General features: G+C 44.1%; 1 protein-coding gene across 1 annotated transcript in view; it reads left to right on the forward strand.

Moving 5' to 3' along the window:
- Positions 1 to 24,911, forward strand: part of SLC5A11 (solute carrier family 5 member 11) — a 55,089-nt gene extending 30,178 nt beyond the window's left edge. Inside the window, exons 8-17 of the mRNA XM_043914544.1 lie at positions 1,032 to 1,137; positions 2,221 to 2,301; positions 7,756 to 7,961; positions 12,541 to 12,676; positions 19,000 to 19,107; positions 19,398 to 19,548; positions 21,151 to 21,319; positions 21,701 to 21,916; positions 22,802 to 22,970; positions 24,607 to 24,911. Coding sequence (XP_043770479.1) covers positions 1,032 to 1,137; positions 2,221 to 2,301; positions 7,756 to 7,961; positions 12,541 to 12,676; positions 19,000 to 19,107; positions 19,398 to 19,548; positions 21,151 to 21,319; positions 21,701 to 21,916; positions 22,802 to 22,970; positions 24,607 to 24,812 — 1,548 coding nt within the window. The 3' untranslated portion in view covers positions 24,813 to 24,911. The remainder of the gene's footprint in view (positions 1 to 1,031; positions 1,138 to 2,220; positions 2,302 to 7,755; positions 7,962 to 12,540; positions 12,677 to 18,999; positions 19,108 to 19,397; positions 19,549 to 21,150; positions 21,320 to 21,700; positions 21,917 to 22,801; positions 22,971 to 24,606) is intronic.
- The last annotated feature ends 748 nt before the right edge of the window (positions 24,912 to 25,659 follow it).

Raw genomic sequence — 25,659 nt, forward strand, 5'->3', positions numbered from 1 at the left:
TTCCATTCAATTCAAACAACAATAACTGACTCTCTGCCAGCTCCAGATGTGAAAGAAAGACTTAGAAGGACAACACTTGCTGTCATCCTGGTAGGAATCTACAGACGTGGGGAAGCCTTCCCAGGGGAAGTTATGTGTGAGAAAGATGCTACGAAGATATAGAGAAAGAGGAATTGGCATTCCAGATGGATGGACAGAACAAGCAAGTTCGACTTGTTAGGAAAACAGGGTGTATTTCAGCATGCCTGGAGGACCGGGAGCATGAAGTGAGGAAAGGAAATGAAATCAAGTGGCAGGCAAACTGAAGCACCTGACACAGAGCCCTAACTTACTCTAACTTATTTGGACATTATCTGAGGGGCTCTTGAGAGTCCCTTGGACAGAAGGAGATTCAAACTAGTCAATCCTCAAGGAATATACATTGGGAGGACTGATGCTGAAGCTGAAGCTTCAATACTTTGGCCACCTGATGCAAAGAGCCAATTCACTGGGAAAGACCTTGATGTTGGGAAAGATTGAGGGCGGGAGGAGATGTGGGCAACAGAGGATGAGATAGTTGGATGGCATCACTGATTCAATGGACATGAGTTTGAGCAAACTCCGGAAGATAGTGAGGGACAGGGAAGCCTGGTGTGCTGCAGTTCATGGGGTCGCAAGGAGTCGGACACAACTTAGCAATTGAACAACAATCTTGGGGGCAAGTAGGGAGCCACTGAAGAGTTTTGATGAGGAGGAGAGGATGAAATGATCATGATGGTATTTGATAAGGCTGCAGTGCAGAGGATGGAGTGTAGGTAGATCAAGAAGAGAAGCAGGAAGACCACTGAGGAGGTTGTATTAGCCTAGTGAAGAGATCTCAAACATAATCACCCATAGGGCTCCCATTTGAGACCCTTGATCTGGGAAGAGATGGGTGAAGAAAGGACAACATATGACGTTTCTGTGTTTCTCAGAATCAAGGCTAGGGCCTGAACCTGGGTAAACTGTGCTGAGATGTCCATTCATTCATATACCCATCAACTCCCCTCTAGGTTGACATGTACGCAGGCGCCATCTTCATTCAGCAGTCTTTACATGTGAATCTCTACTTGGCCGTAGTCGGGTTGCTGGCCGTCACAGCTCTATACACCATTGCAGGTATGACTGGACAAGGGGTTATACTAGGAGAAGTGATGGGCAGGGGCTGTGGTCCACCCCATCTTTTCCTGGCCCGTCTTCTGATGTTCCAGTGTGCTAAGACCTTGTCTTCATGAACTCTCAATCTATTGGCCTGGAAGATATGATTTCTCTTGGCCATTGTCCAAAGGAAAAAGATTGTCTGATGGAAGGGAGGATTTCAAAATGTACCATACCTGCATAAAGCTATTTTCTATTTATTTCTTTATGAACTTTTCCTTAGAACCTACTAAATGCTGAGCAGGTGTATTCACAAGCACTGTGCCCAGCTGGACCACAAACCACTGCAATTTTGGAGCCTGAGGCTCGTCTTTCCCCCTAAGACTTGCATCCCAGAAGAGTGGCTGGTGGGGAGCAGGGCCTTGATATGTATCTGCTTTTTCTTTTTTATAATGTTTATTTATTTGACCATGCTGAGTGTTTGCTGTTGCGCACAGGCTTTCTCTAGCTGTGGTTACTCTCCAGTTTCGGTGCGTGGGCTTCTCATTGTGGTGGCTTCTCTTCTTGTGGAGCAAAGTCTCTAGGGTGGGAGGGCTTCGGTAGCTGTGGCACACGGGCTTAGTTGCTCTGCAGCATTTGGGATCTTCCTAGACCAGGGATTGAACCCGTGTTCTCTGCACTGGCAGGCAGATTCTTATCCACTGGGCCACCAGGGAAGTCCTAGACTGGGCTTCTTAAAGAAGCATAGTGGTCTTGGGACAACACAAGAACAAGAGCAGGGGCTGCAGGGGCCCCTTGAGGCCCAGGCCTGAAGCTCCTTAATATCCCGCTCCACCGTGTCTATTGGTTAAAGCAAGCCATTTGGCCAAGCCACATTTAAGAGGAAGAGAAGTTAACTTCACCTCAATATGAAAGGAGCAGCAAAGCTACATGAAAAAATGGGCAGGCACATGAGAAATGGATAGTGTTGTGGCCATCTCTGCAAAGAGTCAACAATTCAAGTCCCATCAGGTCTTGAATTTCAAAATTTCCTCTGCCAACACCCAGAATAACTCCTCTCCATCAGAGTACCGACCTTCACCTCTGTGCTCATCTCCTCTCTAGGTGGCCTGGCAGCTGTGATCTACACGGATGCTCTACAGACTCTGATCATGCTTATAGGAGCGCTCATCTTGATGGGCTACAGTAAGTGGGGCCCCAGGGTCATTTGGGTGGATGACAGCACCTCTCTCAAGAAGGGACATCTGCTTTCTTCACTGTTTCAAACCCAGCTGGGGATTCCTGCTTGAAGCATTGGTTATTTTAGCTAGAAGAGAACTGTGCTTCTCATGGAAACTTAACTGTTTCGTAAGGGAAAATTAATAGATCTTCTGACATTGGTGTGGATAAATAACTAAATAACAAAATAAAAGGAAGTAAAGGAATAATTCTTCCTTACAGGAAAATTCCAATTAATAAATGCAGGTGGGGTGAGGGAAATAGAATAACACCATTAGAACACCATAGTAATAACTGCTACAGGCAAAAGCCAGTGATAAATGCTGAAGTTAGCAAGTGAAAGCTTATGAAGAAATAGCATATTTGCCTGGTCTTGAAGCATCACATCCAAAGTATTTATTAATTACAAGGGGACATACATCCACTTTACAGTGGAGAAACATGGCACCACTGTACTGAATGATCAGGATATAGTAATTGATAACACAATAATCAGATGTACCCATATGTAGCTCCTGATATGGTCACTGAGAAGGACACAGAATCACCTCTGTGCAATTCTTGCTGGAATATATACCCTCAACTTCATCGTTTATAAACATCAGACAAATTGAGGGACATTTTACAAACTACAATGACCAGTATTCTTCAAAAGTATCAGGGACATGAAAAATAAAGACAGACTGAGGAACTACAAAGAGAGGAGGAGAATAAAGAGATACAACAAATAAACACAGTGTAGGATCCTGAACTGACTTCCAGAAGAGTGAAAGAACATGAGTGGTGCAATCAGAACAGCTTCGACTGTAGTTAATGGTAATTAATGCACCAGTATTAATTTCTTAGTTTCCGTAATGGTAGGTAAAGGGTGTATGGAAACTCTCTGTGCTACTTAATACAACTCTTCTGTATGTCTACAACTACCTCAAAATTAAAAGTTCAGAAATTAATAAGTATTAAAGCCCTTGTGATCCGGATGTGCTATCATTTAATGCTCACAGCAACCCAATGGTATTGGTACTACTGTTACTCCCTTTGTTGGATGAGAAAATTAGGGCACCAACTGTTAGAAAGGTTGCCCAATGTCACAAAGCTAGAATTCAAAGCCAGGATTCAAGCCCCAGTCAGACTGACCTCAGACGTCACCCTCTCCCTTCCCCATCACACTGCCTGGTGAAAAGAGTAGGGAGAGAATGTGGTAATAACTTTATTGGGAAGAATCTAGGAGCAGGAGTCAGAGTATAGGCAAGAATTTTTACCTTAACTTTGTGTCTTCCTGACAGTTATGCAGAATGTTATGCATGCGTTACTTTTATCTTTCAAACAAAATTTAAAAAAAAATCATGGAATAATAAATTAGTTTCACACACACACAAAAAAACAGCAATAAGATTTGCTTATTATAAACTTTAACAGAAAATGTTCTGGACCCTTACAAAGAAGAAAAACTTCACTGGTTTATATAAAGAAGAAAACAAATGAGTAATAAATATATAAAGACACATGTTCAGCCTCATTAGATAAATGTTGGGTGTGGTTGCTATCATAACATTTTGAAACTCCCAGTGCCAAATAAGTGACTCATAACACTCTCAGGTTTTGGAGGCAAAAGAGCCAAAAGATAGACCTTCTACGGTTTGTTATTTAGCCAAACTTCCTGATCTTTCTTTCTAAAATATGGGGTCTCAATGAGGAAATTCCACTACTTAATTAGGAAATTCCACTACTTAATTTATTATGACCAGTCAGGAGACAGATTACCCATCCACCTTCAGCAACCTTCCTCATTCTGCTATATCTAGCAGACTTTCTCTTAAGGTATCTGCAGGTTTTTAAATGTGGAAAACGGATTGACAATATATGCATGATTTTCTTTCTTTTTTTAATCATAAAGCTTATTTTGTTTTTTAGAATTAATCTTTATTGGCATAAGTTGATTGACCATGCTGAGTGAGTTTCTGCTTACAGCAAAATCAATCAGTCATATATATATATATATATATATATATATATATATATATGTATATCCACTCTTTTTAAGACTCTTCTCCCATGTAAGTTATTACAGAGTATTTAGGAGAGTTGCCTGTGCTATTCAGTAGGTTCTTTTTCATTATCTAATTAATATATAGTAATGTGTATATGTCAATTCCAATCTCCTTGTTTATCGTGGTTTTATTTCTGTGCCTTTAAAACTTGTTTATTTACTTACTGGTTGTGCTGGGTCTTCACTGCTGTGTCGGCTTTTCTGTAGTTTCGGTGAGGGGGGCTACTTTCTAGCTGTGGTGTGCTGGCTTCTCACTCCTGTGGTTTCTCTTGTTGCTGAGTATAGGCCCTAGGGTGCACAGGCTTCAGCATCTATGGTGTGAGGGCTCCGCAGTTGCGGTTCCCGGCTCTAGAACACAGCCTCAATAGTTGTGGTGCGCAGGCTTGGTTGCCCTGTGGCATGTGGAATCTTTCCAGACCAGGAATCTAACTCATGTCTCCTGCATGGGCAGGTGAATTCTTTACCACTGGGTCACCAGGGAAGTCCTGTTTTTGTGCTCTGAATTCTGTTCCGTTGGTCTACAGGACTGCTTTTCCCTAATATCATACTGTTTTGATTACGATAGCTTCGTAATATAGTTTGACACCAGGAACTGTGATGCTCCCAGCTTTGACCTTTCTCAAGGTTGCTTTGGCTATTCAGGATCTTTAGTGGTTCCATGTAAACACTAGGATTGTTTTTTGCTTACTCTTTCTTTCTTCTATTTCTGTGAAAAATGCCATTGAAATTTAGATAGGGATCTCATTACATCTGTGGATCACATTGAGTAGTATGCATGTTTTAACAATCTTGATCTTCCAGTCCATTAATATGGAATATCTGTCCATTTATTTGTGTCGTCTTCAATTTCTTTTATCACTCTTATTTATAGTTTTCAGTGTACAGATCTTTTCACCTCCTTGATTAAACTGATTCCTATTTTATTCTTTTAGATGCAATTAGAAATGATATTCTTTTCTTTTCATCGAAGTATAGTCAATTTATAGTAATGTATTAGTTTGAGGTGTAGATCTATATATATATGTATATATATATTCAGATTCTTTTCCATTATAGATTATAAATTATTTAATACAGTGCCCTGTGCTATACAGTAAATCCATGTTGTTTATTTTATATGTAGTAATGTGTATTGGTACTATTTTCTGAATATCTCTTTCCAATAGTATTTGTTTATGTGCTTAGTCGCTTAGTTGTGTCCAACATTTTGCAACCCCATGGACTGTAGCCCACCAGGCTCCTCCTTTCCATGGGGATTCTCCAGGCAAGAATATTGGAGTGGGTGGCCATGCCCTTCTCCAAGGGATCTTCCCAACCCATGGATCAAACCCAGGTCTCCCGCATTGCAGGCGTATAGTATATAGAAACACAATTGATTATTGCATATTGATTTTGTATTCTGAAGCTTTACTAAATTAATTCATTTATTAGTTTTAACTGTTTTGGGTGGAATCTTTGGGGTTTTTTATATATAATATCATATTATCAGCAAACAGGGACAACTTATTTTCAAATATTGGAGATTTTTCTGATATATTTCTGTTATTAATTTTTAGTTTAATTCCATTACAATAATAGAATATATTTTGTATGATTTTATTTCTTATGAACTTATTGAGGTTTGTTTTATGGCCAGAAACATTGCCTATTTTAATGAACCTTCCAAGAGTACTTGAGAAGAATATGTATTCTGCTATTGTTGGTGTAGTGCTTTATAAATTTCAATTGGGTCAACTCGGTTGATAGTGTTGTATAAATCTTCTTTATCTGTATAAATATTTTTGTCTACTTTTTCCATCAACCACTAAAAAAGGGGTATTGAGGTCTCCAACTATAATGGTTGACTTCTTTTTCTATTTAGGATTGTTATGAGCTTTTGGTGAATTGGCCCCCTTATCATTATGTGATGTTCCTCTTTATCCTTGGCCGTTTTCTTTGTTCTGGAGTCTAATTTGTCTAATATTAATATAGTCTGTCTAGCTTTCTCTTGACTTGAATGGTATATATTCAAGGTCCAATTACTGATCATTGGACCACAAATAATTATCTTTTCCTCCCACTGCCACAAAACAATTTTTCAGGGAAAAAAGCATGACAAAAATTTATCATAAAAAATATTTTTCCCCCAGTAGCCACTGTTTACCACACTCTTCCACAAAAATAAGCCAGGCTGCAGGTTACATATCATTCTTACCCAAATGGTAACACCAACCATACCAAGAAACAAACAAACAAAAAATACCCAAGAAAAAAAATGAAACAAAAAAGACAAACACAACCTTCCAGAACATAATCCAGTGAGAGCAGTGTTATTTTGGGGATAACCTTGAATCCTTTCAATTGATATAAAGAAGCAAATTATCTGCAAACTACAGTGCTTTATTATTTTTTAGGGACAACTCATGTTTGTGCCAGATGCTGTGCATTCTATGTGCAGCGTCTCACTTCGTCCTCGCTCCCGTGCTGTGAGGCTGGCACTGTATTATTCCCACTCGCAGATGAAAAACTGAATCTCAGGTGGAGAAATGCCTTTCTCAAGGCCATAGGTTACTTGGACCACTCTTGAAATCCCATAAATTGGGATAGCTGAGAAGAAGTTTAGCGGTAAAAGTATGTTTCCTTAAGGCAGAGTTTCTTAACTTGGGGTCCATAGACAGAATTTACAGGTTTTGTGAACCTTGGATGGGAAAGAAGTCCATCTCTGTTTTCACAAACCTATCAGTGACATTTAGCATCTTTCAGTTATTAGTATAGGCAGCTCACCACAGGAATATTAGCAATATCTGTGACTTTGAAACCAAAATATAAGCCGGATGTTTTTATCCAAATGTTTTTATAATTGCTGCTGATGCATTGAAACACTGCTTGTGTCCATGGTTACTTTAAAACTAGATTGTTATTTGACCCACTGTGGAGTCTTTCTATTTAATGGTGCAAATAAATAAATTACTATGTCTGAGTTCTCATGGTTTGATGAGTGCCTTCAATGTATTTGGTTTCCTTTATAATCGATGTATTTTGTATTAAGAGGAAATGGCAACCCACTCCAACATTCTTGGCTGGGAAATCCCATGGACAGAGGAGCCTGGTGGACTATATAGCCCACGGGGTCGCAAGAGTCAGACACGATTTAGCGACTAAATGACCATTTTGCGTTATAAATTTAAAAATATTATTCTAAGAAGCAACCCATAGTCACTACCAAAGGCATTAAAATAAATTCTTTTTTTTTTAAATAGGAGGCTATGAACCTCTAAGTCAATTAACTTTCATGTGGTTCTAAGTAGGATTTCACCAATCTCCAACCATCCCCTCATGAGCTTCTGTGGATCAATCTGAGTTCCTGGCAAATTTGGGCTTCCTCTGAATTCTAGGTTTCGCTGCAGTTGGTGGGCTGGAAGGCCTGGAGGAGAAATATTTCTTGGCCATGGCTAGTAACCGGAGTGGGAACAGCAGCTGCGGGCTGCCCCGGGAAGATGCCTTCCATATTTTCCGAGACCCAGTGACGTCTGACCTCCCGTGGCCCGGGATCCTATTTGGAATGTCCATCCCGTCACTCTGGTATTGGTGCACGGATCAGGTACGGGGCAGCAGGCTGAGCCAGCCGCCCCCGGAATGCTTCCTTCCTGGGGGGTGTCTGGAAGCTGGGTTTTTGTCCTTCCCCATCTGTTCTCTTATTTCTCTACTACTCTACACCTTATCTTCTTACTCTTGCTTATATGGCAAATCTGAAGCTGCTGCTTTTTGCAAAGGGAAAACCTGATACATCCTGCTGAATGTCTGGAAAGATCCAGTAAGCAAAAAAGGTGATATATTTTAAATGGAGGTTTTAACTGACATTGGTATTATCTGCTCCACAAATCCTGGGTGTCCTCTCTGTACCAGCTGCTTAGAAATCACAAGTAAACAAGGATACTCAGTCCTTGTAGAGCTCACTTTCTTCTGATGGAAGTAGACAGGCTGTAAATAAATAAATGGAACATTACAAGGTGATAACTGTCATTAAAAAATAAAAAAGGAGGTTGAGAATGTGAGAGTGATGTTTAAAATAGGGTGGTCAGGGGAATCATGGTTGAGAAGTGACCTTTGGGCAAAGGAGGAGAGCAAGTAGGTTCCAGTGACTGTCAGGGAAGAGAATTTGGGGCAGAGGGACCCACCAAAGCCAATCCCTTAAAGCAAATATATAACTGCTATTAAAAAAAAAAAGAAAAGAAATTAGAAAGGCAAAAAACACTGCTGTGGGTAAAATAAGCCTTTTGTGTTAAAAGGTGAGGTGGGGATAGACTCCGTGTTTGCATTTGCTTGTGTTTGCTGAAGAGCTTCCCAGGTGGCGCTAGTGGTAAAGAACCCACCTGCCAATGCAGGGACGTAAGAGACGCTGGTTCGATCCCTGGGTTGGGAAGATCCCCTGGAGGAGGACATGGCAACCCTCACTAGTATTTGTGCCTGGAGAATTCCATGGACAGAGGAGCCTGGTGGGCTACAGAGCCACCAGGATTGCAAAGAGCCAGACACGACTGAGCGACTAAATGAGCAGGGACACACACATGAGTGTGCTGAAGGAAACTCCAGATGGATCACCTAAAACCGAGGGCGATTACTTCCTGGGGTAGGTGTGCCAGGAAGGACAGGAACCATTTCACTACACACCTGTTTGTACTTTCTCAGATTTCAAGCCCTGTGAATACGTCATCTGTTGAAATCGGTTTTTCCATTATATTAAAGATCCGCGATTTGTGTGCCATTTTGGAAGCTGTATTTCATATTCAGAGTGACGAGACTTTAGCTAAAATAATGATCATGGAGTCAGACCACTGAATTGATGCAGGAGGCACTGCAGAGAGTGAACCTTGGTCACCCCATGGATGAGAATTCCTCTGAGTGAAGAGCTAAGACCCAAGGCAGAGATGGGTGCAATATTGCCCCTTTAGAAAATCACTCTCCCCTCCTGCTCTCCTCCCCTGATCTTTTCCTTAGCAAATATTGGGCTGGAGAGTGCCTGGGAGACAGTTCAGATGGAGGCTAAGAGCCTGGGCTTTTTCAACCTTTACAGGCTTGGACTCAAGCTCAGGTGGCATAACTTTGTTTAATAGCTTCAACCTCTGTTTTCTCATGAGTGGGATTACTAGTAATCACAAAAGAGAGAAGTGTTGCAAATTTGCTCGTAGTCCTTTCCGTTGCAGGGGCATTTAATAAACCGTTAAAATTATTTACATGTTTCCTATGGTTTTATGCTACTGCTCTTGACACGGGTCACCAGCTTATATTTATTAATCGATATGAATATTTCCTTGAGATGCCTCACACCCTTGCTAGCTGGGATTTCAGTGTACATCCCTTGAAGCCCACCTTCAACCCACCTTGTATTGTTCAAGAGCCTGGGGGCTTAATCCACGATGACTCGATCATCTTCCAGATGCCAGGGAGGGCAAGAGAGCCCAGAAAACCAAGCCTTCTTTGGAGCCCACGGCGTTCGGTCTTGTTGCTGCTGAACTGGATTCTGTGGAGCCCAAAGGCTGCGTTATGTGTTAGCTCATTGAGCTGGTGCTGCCCTAGGAGATGCACATTTTTGGTCAGCTCCCTGTGTAGCTCACTTTAGAGCAGAAGAAAGGCCAAGTGGCATGCATGGTGTGCTGACTGAGAGCGTGTTTTAGATCTGTCTGTGCAGAGACAGAAGGGCAGATCACAGTCAATAAAGTCATGACACTTAAACATTTATTGATAACTGCACCATTTACCAGTAACTGATTGAAGCATTTCCTAGGTATTAACTCGTTCATTTTCATAACATTTCTATGAGCTCTGCTCCATTACTTGGGTCTGGGGGTTGTCATACAGGGCCACACACTCTTCACAGGGCTTGTGGGGTTTTGAGCAGCACAACTCTCTTAAAACTCAGCTGCCTCTTAAATTCACCTCTGGAGTCTCCACTTCATGGGAATAAAAGCCAACACTTCTTTCAGTCACAGCTTTGAACCTGCCATCTCAAGGGCTAGGCTTTCCAAAGCTATAAATTCTCCTATCTGCTTCCAGATGGACTGACAAGGATTGAAGGTTGAATGCCTCTTTTGGCATCTTTGAGCTACTGTGTTCAGTTGCTCCGTCGTGTCTGACTCTTTGTGACCTCAGGGACCGTAGCCCACCAGGCTCCTCTGTCCATGGAATTCTCCAGGTAAGAATACTGGAGTGGGTTGCCATTTCCTTCACCAGGGGATCTTCCCAACTCAGGGACTGAACCTGAGTCTCCTGTGCCTCCTGCATTGCAGGCGGATTCTTATCGCTGAGCTACTGGGGATGCCCCTTTGGCATCTTACTGAAACCATTTTTTAAAAAGTATTCTATAAATGCTATATTGTTACATGAAACTACCACATTCTTAACTATTCTAGAAAGCCCAATGGGTGTATGTTTGGAGTTATGAGAAATGACAGGTAATAGTTAAATCAGCTTCTAGACAAGGACAGCTAAGTCCCCAGCTCTGGATAGAGGGAGCCTCACTGTTCCCCCACCTTTCCTCAGATAAGCTGATCCCATGTTTTAGACTCATTCACTGACAGCGTCCAAACAAATAATCATCATCTGTGCAGGTGAGGAAACACTTGGTTGCAGTCCCAGGAAAAAAAAAAAACACATCAAATTTAAGCCAGCTTAGGAAAAGGGTGGGGAATTTATTACCTCATGGAATATGAACTGCGGGAAGGTGTACTAGCCTTCAGAAACTCCTGGGACGTACTCTGGTATCCTCCAGGGTCTTTATTTCTTACCTGCGGACTTCATTGCTTCTCATCGAGGTCCAGTGGAAAGAGACTGACAACTCCCAAAGTCCCAGATCCAAAAACCCCGTGGAAGGGCTCTGGTTGGCCAAGCTGGGGTCACGTGCCTACCCCTGGATCAGGCAGGATCTGGGCCCAAGGAGACAGGATAGCCATGTGGAGAGGGGGTGGGCTTCAAAAGAAGACACAGGACACTCCAGCAAGCCTATGCCACTGATGAACACTTTTTTTAAAAATGGGAAGGATTCCAACTTCGTCCTGCTCACCACAGTACTATGATGGTAATGACATTTCACTCCTCTTGTCCACTGTTCATGGAACCAACCAAAAGCTCTGGTAGATGGCTCAGTGGTAAAGAATCCGCCTGCCCATGCAGGAGACATGGGTTTGATCCCTGGGTTGGGAAGCTCCCCTCAAGAAAGGAATGGCAATCCACTCCAGTATTCTTGTCTGGGAAATCTCATGGATAGAGGAGCCTGGTGGGCTACAGTCCATAGGATCACAAAGAGTCAGACACGACTTAGCGATTAAACACCAATTCACCAAAGGTCTCTGCAACTTCTCCAGATGCTTCAAGACCCCAAACCTCAGGAAATAGTAGAGAAAATTCTGAGTTCATGTAGATGCAGTCTGAAGGCTGGAGCAGGATTTGTGGGGGCCGGTCTTCTTTCTACTCAAAAAACACTCGACAGCATGTCATTCCCTTTGAGTGGATAAATCTTTTTTGCTATTCAAAATTTGAGTATATTGCAAAATCATCACCAAAATAAATGTAGTGATTTTTCATCACCATACATAGTTACAATATTTCTCTTGTGATGAGACCTTTTTTTGGTGTGATGAGAACTTTTAAGGTCATCTCTTAGCCACTTAAAGATAGGCGACCCAGTATTAACTATAGTCACCATGCAGTATATTACATCCCCAGGACTTATTTTATAAATAAAATTTGTGCTTTTTGACCCCCTTCACCCATTTTTGCCCACCTCCACCCTTTGTCTCTGGCAACCACCGATCTCTTCTGAAGGGAGAAATCTTGATAAGACCTACCTCATGCCTCCCATCAGAGAGAAGGGGGTCAGGCTAAGACCTAGGTGTACCAATATGCAGTAACTATAAGCCCAGCTACACCAATCCTGTTGGTAGCAATATCTCAGAACCTCTCTTTCTCTTCTATCCTCCTTCCAGTTCTTGCTTTCTCAGCCTTGGTGTCACTCCTGTGGCTGGACCATTGGATCACAGGGATTGAGAATAAAAGAGATGCTTCTTTGGAGAAGCCAGATCCACTGGACTCCTGAGTCTACTATGCCTACCAAGAAGCCACGCACATCTAGTTTGCTTTAAGAGAAAGTCATCTCAACTTCCAACCATCCCACTGTTTTCCAGGTGATTGTTCAGCGGACTCTGGCTGCCAAGAACCTGTCCCACGCCAAAGGAGGCTCTCTGATGGCCGCTTACCTGAAGGTGCTGCCCCTTTTCATCATGGTGTTCCCGGGGATGGTCAGCCGTGTCCTCTTTCCAGGTAAGAAGACAGTTGGGAGGAGAGATTGTCTGTGAGTCTCAGACCCTGTGAAGTGTTCTAAACATATTACCCACTGCCCCGTGTGAGTGAGGCTGATGTCCCTTCCTTGTGATGCGACTGAGGCATCTCCATCCTGGCATCTACTGACTCTGTGCCGTTCCCCAGTGTTGGTTCAATGGGCACATCCTATAGATGTCCCAGGTCAAACAGAGTGGAGACCTATCCGGGGCTTTGCCTCAACTATATATTTTAGTTATTTATTTGACTGCACCAGGCCTTAGTTACAGCACTTAAGAGCTTTGGTCTTTGTTGAGGCATGTGAACATTTAGTTGTGGCATGTGGGATCTAGATCCCTTACCAGGGATCGAACCCAGGCCCCTTGCATTGGGAGTGTGGAGTCATAGCCACTGGAGCACTAGGGAAGTCCGTCAACTATATATATATATATATATATATATTTTTTTTTTTTAAAACCACAAAGTAGGCTAAATCTTGTCCCAGATGTCAGCTCCCTGAAATCTCATGTGAGGGCTCCCCTCACACTTCAGTGTTTTGGCAACTTCAGTCCAATGGAACCCTTCAGTTCAGTTCAGTTCAGTCGCTCAGTTGTGTCTGACTCTTTGCGACCCCATGGACTGCAGCATGCCAGGCTTCCCTGTCCATCACCAACTCCCAGAGCTTGCTCAAACTCATGTCCATTGAGTCGGTGATGCCATCCACCATCTCATCCTCTGTCATGCCTTCAATCTTCTCCTCCTGTTTTCAATCTTTCCCAGCATCAGGGTCTTTTCCAATGAGCTGGTTCTTCCCATCAGGTGGCCAAAGTATTGGAATTTCAGCTTCAGCATCAATCCTTCCAATGAATATTCAGAACTGATTTCCTTTAGGATGGACTGGTTGGATCTCCTTGCAGTCCAAGGGACCCTCGAGAGTCTTCTCCAACACCACAGTTCAAAAGCATCAATTCTTTGCCCCTCAGCTTTCTTTATAGTCCAACTCTCACATCCATACATGACTACTGGGAAAACCATAGCTCTGACTAGTTGGACCTCTGTTGGCAAAGTAATATCTCTGCTTTTTAATATGCCACAAGGGAAACATAGAACCCTTGGTGGGGTACTTTTCTTAACAAAACTGGGGTATCAAACCTCTAGAGTATTTGCCTTATCTATAAAAAAACTTGGTAGAGGAATGAGGTTTTCAGCATGGGGATTAAACAGGCCTAGGAGTGGAAAATGTTATTGGGAGTCATTGTGATGTCAGGAACTGGTGATCTATCTACCTGTACCTGCAGACAGGTGCATCTGCTTCCAAAACCTGACTTTTAATCATGCTACTGTCTCTCTCAGGAAATCACATCTTAAGCTTTGGATCTATATCTGGAAGATCAATAACAAGACCCTGATCCTCATTCTTAGCAGTCAGCCAATCAGTGATGATTATTAAATGAAACATAATGCCACATTCCGTGACCCTAGGTAGTTGTAACATCTCAGATGAGTCTGGTACTCATGACAAAGTAAAAGAAAATAGATATCAAAACACTGTAGCCTATGGTACCAGCAATAAGTGAGAAATGAATTTGAGAGAGTGAGGCAGGGTGGAGATGGTGAGGTGGGCATGGCGGATTTGAAGATCTTGATCAGAACTTCTCAAAGTGTGGTCCCCAGTCTAGCAGCATCAGAATTGCTTTGGAACTTGCTAGAAAGGCAACTTTTCAGACCCCATCCAAGACCTATTGAATCCAGGTCTCTGGGGATGGGTCCCAGCAGAAGGTGGAGAATCCCTGGTCTAAAGGGCCAGGGGCCAGGCCAAGCCACTGTTCCTACCCATTTCCACTCTTTTCTCCATCTTGGCTCCACCAGCTCCCTACTGAATCTTCAGATAGGTCCAGCACTGCCTCAAAGGATGCTCTGATCCTGGGCTCTCATGAGCCTGGACGACATCCTCTTCCACTTAGTCCAGCTGAAAAATAATACCCACTCATAAAGGAACTCTGGTAGAAACCAAGAAAGAAGCAAAATGACCCTCAAAACAATGAAACACAAGAGTCTAGAAATGTACCTGTTTACAAAGCCAATCATCTCCACCTAAGCTTTGGAATAAACTAAGGTTTTGAGTCTTAGCCATGATCCTAGCTTTATGATTTGGGGATGTAATTAGCCTCTGTGGGTCTCAATTTGCTTGTCTTTAAAATAGGTATAATAGGGACTTCCCTCATGATGCAGTGGTTAAGGATCTGCCTTGCAATGCGGGTTCGATCCCTGGTCGAGGAACTAAGATCCCACATGCCATGGAGCAACTGAGCCCCCCTACCACAATTAGAGTCCATGCACCACAATCTCACGGCACAATGAAGATGCTGCATGCCACAATTAAGACCTGAGGAAGCCAAATAATAAATAAATATTTTAAAAATCAGTATAATAGAAATGTCTTTGCCACAGAGTTATGAAAACTCATGAGAAGGTATGTGTAGAGTATTAATTTGCAGCATCTGTGTCACAGTACAACTTCTATGAATGCTGGCATTTTGGAAGAAGGAGGTTTGGTTCTGCGTTTGGATTGGATTCTGCTAGAGCCATCCTTTATTTCAAGCATCATAGGATCTGACAAGGGAATCCACTCAATGTATGAAATGGCTGATTAATTCACCCAAGACATGTGAGCAGATACTAGTGAATGGTGGGTTAACGATCGCAAGGCTGTTGATTTCATTTATAACTTAGCTGAGCCAACTAGTTTCCTTGTGACAAACATATTCTTCAGCTTGAATGAACAAACATAATTTTCTGCCCTAAACATGCATTATAAACTTTGTGTCACATGTTTCATGGTTGAAGTTTGCATTCCTAGAGGGTTAAACAAAAACTTCCTTGTTAAATGAATTATTTCAGGGGGAGTCTTGCTCCTTCTTGGTGTCCCTTGAAGAGAGGCGTTTTTGGACAGTGAGAGTTTGAACCCATAACATGTGAATGTAAACAAGATCTTTGCCCCCCCCTCCCTGGGAGGCTCCCTACCGCCTTCTGGCCACAGGAATGTAACTATTTTCTAACCTTCAAAGCTTCCTCAGACAAATCATAAACAAGCCAAGAACTTTGACCTCTCAAAAGCATTTTTCTCAAAAGGATTGTTCCTTCTCAATACTTCCTGTCAAATATCATTTTTTGTCTGCGATCTGAATTTTGTCTAAACTGAATCAGAGTTTTATAGGCATTGACTTTTATTCCATAGCAATTGTTATTATTATTATTTTAAGTATATATATATATACACACAAATATAACTGAATCACTTTGCTATACACCTGAAACATTGTAAGCTTCTGTATTATACAACTATACTTCAATAAAAATTTTAATTAAAGAAAAGAACCAACAGTATTGGGTTTTAAAGTTGTGATATATTTTAAATGTTCACATTTATTAAACTAATAGTTTTAACACAGATACAAATATAAAGACCAGGCATACAACCTCATCTGGAGCTAACGCTGCTGCTGGTGAATTTAAGGTTCTTTCTTCGTCCTGAAAGATTTCAGAGACAAAGCAGAGAGGTTGAGAAGATAAAGTGAGAGTTTATTTAAGCAAGGGGGACAGTGGGCAGACAAGTGAGGAGCCGCCACCCTGGGTTTCTTTATCATCCATGTTGAAGGGCTTCATACAGATGAAGGGGCAGAATATTCCCTGAGGAAGGAGGAGTTTGGCATTTGTATTCCCTGATTTTAACCCCAGTTCCATTTTCCCAAGGGGAGGAGGGATTTTTGTCCCTATTTAGCTTAGACCAGAAGTGTCATGGCATCAATGCATGGCGGGTACTTCTTATCTGTAAGGCCAATTTTATTGTAATAAGAACATACTAAGCAAAAGGTTATCTTTGGAGGCAGGAGATCCCTGCCTTTCCCCACCTTTCTTTGTTACCTGAACTCTTATCACCTAGAATATGTAGTTTCCTGTCAGTATGGAGTTTCCTGCTTTCCTTCATCTGCCTCACTGTTTCCAAGACATTTACAAGATGTTTACAAGATTTCCTGCCACCTGGCCCCTGCCCCCGTTTCCCTGCTCATACTTAGCTATCTGCCTGCTGTAACCCTGTCAAGCATCTGCGTTCAAGGCCACTTGTGAATTTGAGGCCTCAAACTACACGATCACCATGACATTGGTATTGCATCAAAACCTGGGAGGAGATGGGCGTGGGCAGTGATGGGCTCCAAGCCCACCCCTAAACTGAGTCTTGGGGTAGTTGTCACTTGCCATCGGAGGTGGGCTGGAAGACAGTGTCACCCATCAGAATGAGGAAGAAAGAGGGAGGGTCTGGGAGTTGTTTATGGGAGTTACCCCTATTAATAGATCCAGCTGGCAAAAGAGATATGAGGATTTATAAGTGGTCCAGCAGGGGTGAGTGTGATGTGTTGGCATGGAGACGGTGGTGAGGAGCATGGCTCAGCTCAGATATGAGGAGCTGAGGAAGACAGAAAGTAACAAGAAAGCTCTCATTCAAACACGTGCCAGACTACTGAAACTACCTACACTCTGGGCCTTCTCTGAAACTTTGGATTGGGAGTTGGGAGACCTGTCTCCATCATGACCTTGCTGGGTGATGATAACCAGGTCCCATCCCCTCTCTGAAGATAGCACTATTAATGAGATAGCTAGCCTCTTCCCAACAGAAGTGTATTGAGCAGCTACTCTGCACTGAAATTGTTTGGTGGCATTTCAGGGGGGCTCCAGAGAGCTCCCGGTCCCACAGTCCTTTATGTCTCAGCACAGAAAGAACTCTGTGGGAGGCAAAGTGATGGATAAGAAGTGATTTCTTAGAACAGCTGTGAGACTTACAAGCATGGGCGAGGGGGTGCCATGCCCCTAGAACTTACTGGGCTACAGTTTCATAATCAAAGGAAAAGTAGGGGGTGGGGGAGAGGAACTTCTTTGTCTTTCTTCAGCAGACTTTCTTGCCTGTCTTTCTTGCTTCCAACATCAGCTCCCCAGGTTGCGCAGGGGACTTTTCTCGTCCCTGTGGGGTCAAGCTGGGTCCACAGATTATTGTTTTTCATGTGTGCGGAGAGCATGTCTTAGGAATCAGTAACTTCCTGAGCTCACTGGGCAGGTTGTGGGTCTCATGTCACCATTGTTTTATTGTTTGGGGGGCAGGTCCCGTGCTTCTGTTGCTTAGATTTATTGCTAAGCCAGCCTGCTTGGTATTGTGGTTGAGCAAACCTGCTCCCTTGAGTAATCATTAACTTACAAGGCTCTCCTATATATATTTTTTACTTACAATCTCCTGGTGGGATTAACTATATAATCATCTACTTTGTCCTTTACTCTGTCCCTATCAGTACCACACATTAATATAATTTTTTTTTATCTCTTTCTATCTTGTAAGCAAGAGGTCTATGCTTGCATGCTTTGGATGGTAGAGATGAAGAAGTAGAGGTGCCAGGAATTCTGGATGGATTTATATTAGAAAATCAGAATGCTGCTTGGGAGAGAAAAGAATTGATACAGAAACGGAGAAAGAGGGGGAGAGAAAGCTTCAGAGTGGGTAGAGTTTTTATGAGCCTAAAATGAGGAACAGCTGTTGAACTATATGTGCTATTGGGAAGGAGATGGGGAAAAGAGGAATTTTAAAAATATTTGCCGTGTGTCAAATGATGGCATGCTCCTTTGCACTTCCAGTAAACTTAGGTAAAGAGATGAATTGCTTTGTCCTTTTTAGGGAGTTAAGGAACCTGATGTAGAACACGGCCGAGACTAACCGTGAGCTGTCAGCTTTACTGAGGTTACAGTAAAAGTAGTTGAAATGAACTCAGCCCTTCCCACGTCTCAGACTCTATGCTAAGGGTGTTAACGTATGCCATCTCAGTCCTCACTATAACCTTATGAAGTAAAGTCCCGTTATGGTCCCAATCTCACAGATACAGTAGTTGAGGTCCAGGATGGTTAAGTGAGAAGGCCATGGTTTATCAAGGCTGTTGTTTAGTCGCTAAATCATGTCCGACTTATTGCGACCCCATGGACTGTAGCCCACCAGGCTCCTCTGTCCATGGGGTTTCCCAGTGAAAAATACTGGAGTGGGTTGCCATTTCCTCCTCCAGGGGATCTTCCTGACTTAGGGGTCGATCCCATGTTTCTTGCATTGGCAGGCAGATTCTTTACCACTGGGAAGCCCTTAATCAAGTCCAGGGTCCTTTTCATTTCATTGAGCTCTACACTCACACGCAGTAACCCTGTCTCCCGGTGCTGACCATCGCCAGGCTGTGTTTCTGCCGGGCCTGGGGCTCTGAGCGTCCATCGAGCCATCTCTGGGCTTCTTTCCTCCACAGACGAAGTGGCCTGTGCAGACCCAGAAATCTGCCGGGAGGTCTGTAGCAACCCCGCCGGCTGCTCTGACATCGCGTATCCCAAACTTGTTCTGGAACTCCTGCCTACAGGTAATGATCCCTCACCCTTCAGCTGCGTCCCCCCGAGAAAGGAGGACCCTGGCTGGGCTCCGATCCAAGGTGGGGGACAAGATGCAAGGGCCCCCAGTTGAAGTTTAGGCCCTGGCTACGCAGGGGCTGTGCCTCACCCACCTCTGTGTCCCTCCTCTCGGCTCCCAGCCCTGCGTTCTGCCTCCTCAGTGTTGGGCCTCTCAGGACCGATTGGCTGCAGACCTGGGCAATGGGGTCAACAGTGAAGGCAGAAAAAGCCCAAGGCCCATAGAGCTCCCTTCTGCCCCCAGGGCTCCGCGGGCTCATGATGGCTGTGATGGTGGCAGCGCTCACGTCTTCCCTCACCTCCATCTTTAACAGTGCCAGCACCATCTTCACCATGGACCTCTGGAACCATCTCCGGCCTCGGGCATCTGAGAAGGAGCTCATGATTGTGGGCAGGTACGGTCTTACTCTCGTGGCTCAGACGGTAAAGCATCTGCCTGCAATGCGGGAGACCTGGGTTCGATCCCTGGGTCGGGAAGATCCCCTGGAGAAGGCAATGGCAACCCACTCCAGTTACTCTTGCCTGGAAGATCCCATGGACGGAGAAGCCTGGTAGGCTACAGTCCATGGGGTTTCAAAGAGTCGAACATGAGTGAGCCATTAACTATGACATCATCAAAAGCATATTCTGTTAAAAAAAAGAGAGCTAAATTAGATCTCATCAAAACCCAAAACTTTTTCACTTCAAAAGAAAATGAAAAGGGGATTTCTGGTGGTCCAGTGGTTAAGACTCTGAGCTTCCAATGCAAGGGACTCAGGTTCAATCTCTGATCAGGGAGCTAAGATCCCACATGCCGTGCAGGGTGGCCAAGAAAATAAAAAGGGGAAAAAAGAGAAAGGAAAGAAAGCAAATGAGAAGATGAGTCACAGATTGGGAGAAACTATCTGCAAGCCAAATATTTGACAAAGGACTTGTAATCTAGAACAATCTTCAAAATGAGATTGTAATCTAGAAAATGACATCAAGATACCACTGTACACCCACTAGTATGGCTATAATTGGAAAGCAGATAGGGAGGCAGAGAAGTTGGAATTCTTGTGCATTGCAGGTGTTAATATAAAATGGTTCAACTGTTCAAAAACAGTTTGGCATTTTCTTAAAAAGTTAAATATAAACTTACCATATGACCCAGCAACTGCATTCCTAGAAATAAAACCATATGTCTGCACAAAGACTTGTATACAAGTGTTCATAGCAGCAGTTTTTACAAGAGCCAGAAAGTAGAAGCAATCTAAATGTCCACTTATGGGTGAAGGATAAATAATGTTACACAATGGTGTATCCACTCAACGGAATGTTTTCAACAATAGTTATACAACGGCATATCCACTCAATGGAATGTTTCGACAATAAAAAGGAATGAAATACTGATACATGATATCTGATGAACTTCAAAACATGCTAAATGAAAGAAGCCAACTGCGAAAGACCATGTATTGTATATATTGTATACCATTTATGTGACATGTCCAGAAAAGCAGACCTATAGACACAGAAGCCCCTATGGGGCTTCCCTGGTGACTCAGATGGAAAAGAATCTGCCTGCAAAGCAGGAGACCTGGGTTTGATTCCTGGGTCAGGAAGATCCCCTGGAGGAGGGCATGGCAACCCATTTCAACATTCTTGCCTGGGAAATCCCATGGACAGAGGAGCCTGGTGGGTACAGTCCATAGGATCACAAAGAGTCAGACATGACTGAGGGGCTAACACTTTCTTTCATAGAGATAGAAGCAGATAGAAGTGCTTCTGTAGGTTGGAAACAAGAATAAACTGTAAATTGGCGTGAGGGGATTTTTTTGGAGTGATATATATTCAAAAACTTGATTGTGATGTTTGTTACATGACCATAAATTTACCAAAATTTCTTGATAGCACACTCATAATGGGTGAATCTTATGGTATATAAATTCTACTCCAGAAAGCTATAAAAAAAATGAGAAGTAAACAGAGAGGACAAAACTAACGTTGGGGGTGTGTCTCTCTCCATCCGGAACCAGGGTGTTTGTGTTGCTTCTGGTGTTGGTCTCCATCCTCTGGATCCCTGTGGTCCAGGCCAGCCAGGGCGGCCAGCTCTTCATCTACATCCAGTCCATCAGCTCCTACCTACAGCCACCTGTGGCTGTGGTCTTCATCATGGGATGTTTCTGGAAGCGGGCCAATGAAAAGGTAGCTCTGGATCAGCCCTTCAGTCCATTGGATGGGAGAGGAGGGACTTGGAGAGGGGACACACGGATGTCAGGTGTCATTGTGGGGCGGTGATGAGATCTGGGGAGAAGGATCCAGGGAGGGTGTGACCTGGCTTTTGAAAACAAGCAATGAAGCTTCTACTTTGATGCATTTTGTCTTTCAAAAGGGAAGCTGAATTAACAGGGAATTATATGTAGTGGATCAATTGTATGTAAAAGATAAGCAGATAAGTAGCTCCCACCCTTTTTGAATCACTGGCCCTTGCAATGACCGTCATTATAAAGACCAGGTCTGGAGAGAGCTTGCTGAGGTTTCTGGAGGCACGTGTCTAAGACAGCTTTGCTTTGCTCTGCTTTGCAGGGCGCCTTCTTCGGTCTCGTCTTAGGCCTCCTCCTAGGCTTGGTTCGGCTGATCCTGGACTTCATCTACGTGCAGCCTCGCTGTGACCAGCTGGATGAGCGCCCGGCTGTGGTAAAGGATGTCCACTACCTCTACTTCTCTATGATCCTGTCCTCGGTCACCCTCATCACTGTGTGTGCCGTGAGCTGGTTCACAGAGCCGCCCTCCAAGGAAATGGTACTTTGGGGTTTGACCCTGTATCCATTGAGACCCTTCACTGCTAGTGACAGAAAGCCAGGGCTGATTTTCAAAAAGCTGAAAAGTCCAGGGTTCGGTCTTTGGAGGAACTTGATTTCAGAACACTGAAAAGACCATCTGACCCGTTGGTCACCTCTTACTTCTTTTTTAAAAAAAAAAGTATTGTTTTTTTTGGCTGCACTGGGTCTGTGTAATGGCACACGGTCTTCTCTGGTTGTGGCTCGTGGGCTCCCAAGTGCACAGGTTCGGTAGTTGCGGTGTGAGGGCTTAATTCCTCCGTTGCATGCAGGGTCTTAGTTACCTGACCTGTGTCTCCTGCATTGGAAGGTGGACTTTTAACCACTGGACCCCAGGGAAGTCCCTTCTCACCTCTATTCCTATTCTCCAGCCCCTAATGGGGTCAGCAGCTTCTAGGATACATCTCTCTTAGTCTCATTAAGCAAAAGCATAAGCATTTTAGTCCCAGCATTTCCAGTGAAGCTGCTCATGCCCATTGATGGAGTCAGCCCAAGACACGTGGTCACCCAGGAACCAACCCAGTCCCTGTGGCCAGAGAAATGGATGAGCTGAATGCTGGTCACTGGGTCCCACACACCCCTGGGCTGGGGTTAAGCTCTTACTAGAATGAGAGAGGGTGAGATCCCCACAAGAGATTTGGGGCTTTCAAAGAAAGATGGGGAATGAGTGGGGGAAACGTCCATTGATTCTGAAGAGTGTAGGGAGCTGAAGCTTGTTGGAAGGTGGAAAGGGAGGGCAAGACTGGAAGAGACTTGGACGTGAAGGCTGAGCCTGTTTGGAAGGAGGTAGGAGAAAGGGTGAAGTCACCACCCCACCCCGATCTCACGATTCCTCTCTGCTCCTTAGGTCAGTCGCTTGACCTGGTTTACTCGCCATGACCCCGTGGTCCAGAAGGAACAGGTGCCATCAGCAACTCCCCCGCCTCTCACCCTTTCTCACAACGGGACACCAGAGGCCAGCGGCACCAACATCCAGTTCGAGATGGTTCAAGAAAACATGTCCAAAACCCACAGCTGTGAGTTGCCTTTTTCCTAGGTTACAGTTAGGAACCTCAAGAAGCATTATGTGTTTAAGAGGAAATTTTTCTACCATATCACTAGCAAGTAAAGGGCCACACTTGACATTTTAGCATCTCCTCATTCCCAGGATCTGGTCTTCCCTCACTCTCTGGCCACTGAAAGGGTTAGGAACTTTCGACAGATGCTTCAGGTGGACAATGAGAGCCAACGTTTGCTGAGTGCCTACTAAAACACAGTTCACTGGATCCTCACAGAACCCTTCGTGGTAGGCATTCTCTAAATTACTGGTTTTAAACTCGCAGCTTGCAGACATATTTTGGTTTAGGCCACCTACTCTTTTAATGTGAGTTATTTAAAAATCAGGAGATTTCATAACATTCCTTCTTTTGAACAACTGGAAGATCTGGCAGCATGGAGCCCACATGCCTGCCTAGCAAAAGCTGCCTGGAGGTGCAAAGCAGCTGGTCCTTAGACCTGGGATATACAGTTAGTCAAAGTCCCCAGCAGTCCCTTCTGCCTACATGACCCCAAGGCTGTGGTTGTCATTAATCACCACACATGGCTTTTAAAGGAGCTTCCCTGGTGGCTCAGTGGTAAAGAATCTGCCTGCCAATTCAGGAGACTCAGGTTCAATCCCTGGGTCAGGAAGATCCCCTAGAGGAGGAAGTGGCTATCCACTCCAGTATTCTTGCCTTGGGAAATCCACAGACAGAGGAGCCTGGAGGGCTACAGTCTATGGGGTCATAAAGAGTGGGACATGACTGGATGACTAAACAATAGCAAATGGCTTTAAAAAAAAATAATTGTGGCTATGAACCCATGGCATCCTCTAGTGGGAAACGCAAGGATAGATGCAGAAGGCCATGTGCTTCAGGAAACATGAGAGAAAGACTCTTTCTTGGTAGAGGTGACATGTGTAAGAAGCAAATCAGCTCCTCTGACTCCCATAGGCCACCTGCCTGGCTCCATCCGCAGTTGATTTCGCAGCCCCAGCTCTGAGCGGAGACAGAGTTCCCTGCAAGAGTGCCCGTCTCCCTTCAGCCTCTGGGCAGGTGGTGCCACACACAGAAAGGGAGTCGGATCGAGCAGGTCCTAAACCCATCTCTGCCTCTGCTGACCAGCTCTGTGCTTCACTCAAGTTACTCTGAGCCTCTCTCTGAGAGGCTGAAATTCACTTGAAATTCTGCGCATAAACATCATGAAAAGTCTGAAAACATCAACCTTTCAGAATTCAACAGTCTTCCAGGGTTAAGGTATTATTAGCAAATACCCTCCAGAAGAGGAACATATTTTTTTTTTCATTTATTTTTATTAGTGGAGGCTAATTACTTTACAATATTGTAGTGGTTTTTGCCATACATTGACATGAATCAGCCCTGGATTTACATGTGTTCCCCATCCCGATCCCCCCTCCCACCTCCCTCCCCATCCCATCCCTCTGGGTCATCCCAGTGCACCAGCCCTGAGCACTTGTCTCATGCATCCAACCTGGGCTGGCGATCTGTTTCACACTTGATAGTGTACATGAAGTTTTTATCACAGTGCCTGAAACATACCGGGTGAGGCTCTCTTCCCTCTTCTCTGGGAGACACAGCTTACCCTTATGACCTTTATCTGTCGTGTTCTTTTTAGGCGACATGACCACAAAGCGGTCCAAAGTGGTGAAAGCCATCTTGTGGCTCTGTGGGATGGAGAACAAGGGCAAGGAGCAGGCGCCGAGCAGAGCGGACCCAGTCATAGTTTCCCTGGAAGAAAACCCCTTGGTGAAAACCCTTCTGGACCTCAGCCTCATCATTTGCATTAGCTGTGCCATCTTTCTCTGGGGCTACTTTGCTTAACGTGGGGGTGAACCCAGGGGTCCGAGCTCTTGTTTGTTATCAATGTTCCGATTTTTTTAATGAAAGAGAAAAAAATAATAAAGTGTTGTTTGTTTACCACCAGGCATCCAAGCTGTTTACGGGCCATCTTCCACATAACATTTAGCCCTTCTTTTACTTATTTATTTATTTATGGCATCGGATCTTAGTTTCGGCAGGTGGGATCTTCATTCTGCCACGCGGGATCTTTCCTTGAGGTGCATGGACTCTAGTCTGTGGTTCGCAGGCTCAGCAGCTGTGGCACAGGGAATGATTAGCTGCTCCGTGGCATGTAGGATCGTAGTTTCCCGACCAGGGGTTGAATCCGAGTCCCCTGCATTACAAGGCGGATTCTCAACCATCGGACCACCAGGAAAGTCCCTAGCCCTTTTTACAAAGGAATGAAGGTTAGAAGCTGGAAAAAGAGAGAAGAGTAAAGGCTTCCTTATCTCAAAAGGCAGTCATTTACTCTTTCTGTCCATCATGTAACATCAATAGCCAAATCCAAAAGGTGAGACAAGCAGAGACTCTCAGCTCTCCAGGAGACACATCTCCTGGGTTGGGTGAACTCTTCCTCAGCTCATCTTCCAAGCACAAGGAATGGGACCTGCCTTCTGTCTCCTGCCTTTCACTGATGCTGGCTTTGGGTGAAGAAATAGCTGTTCCCCAAAGGTTTGTACCTTGTACATTGTGAAGTTTGTACCTCTCTATGATCTCTGGGAAACAGACCTGAGTTGGTGCCCTGAAATCTTGTGCCATAAGAAAATCAGGGGATCAGTTGCATGTCCCAAGTTCTGCCTTAGCTTGGGTCTTTCTGCTTGACTCACCA

The sequence above is a fragment of the Cervus elaphus genome, chromosome 10 (genome assembly GCF_910594005.1).
Source record: "Cervus elaphus chromosome 10, mCerEla1.1, whole genome shotgun sequence".
Classification (NCBI taxonomy): domain Eukaryota; kingdom Metazoa; phylum Chordata; class Mammalia; order Artiodactyla; family Cervidae; genus Cervus; species Cervus elaphus.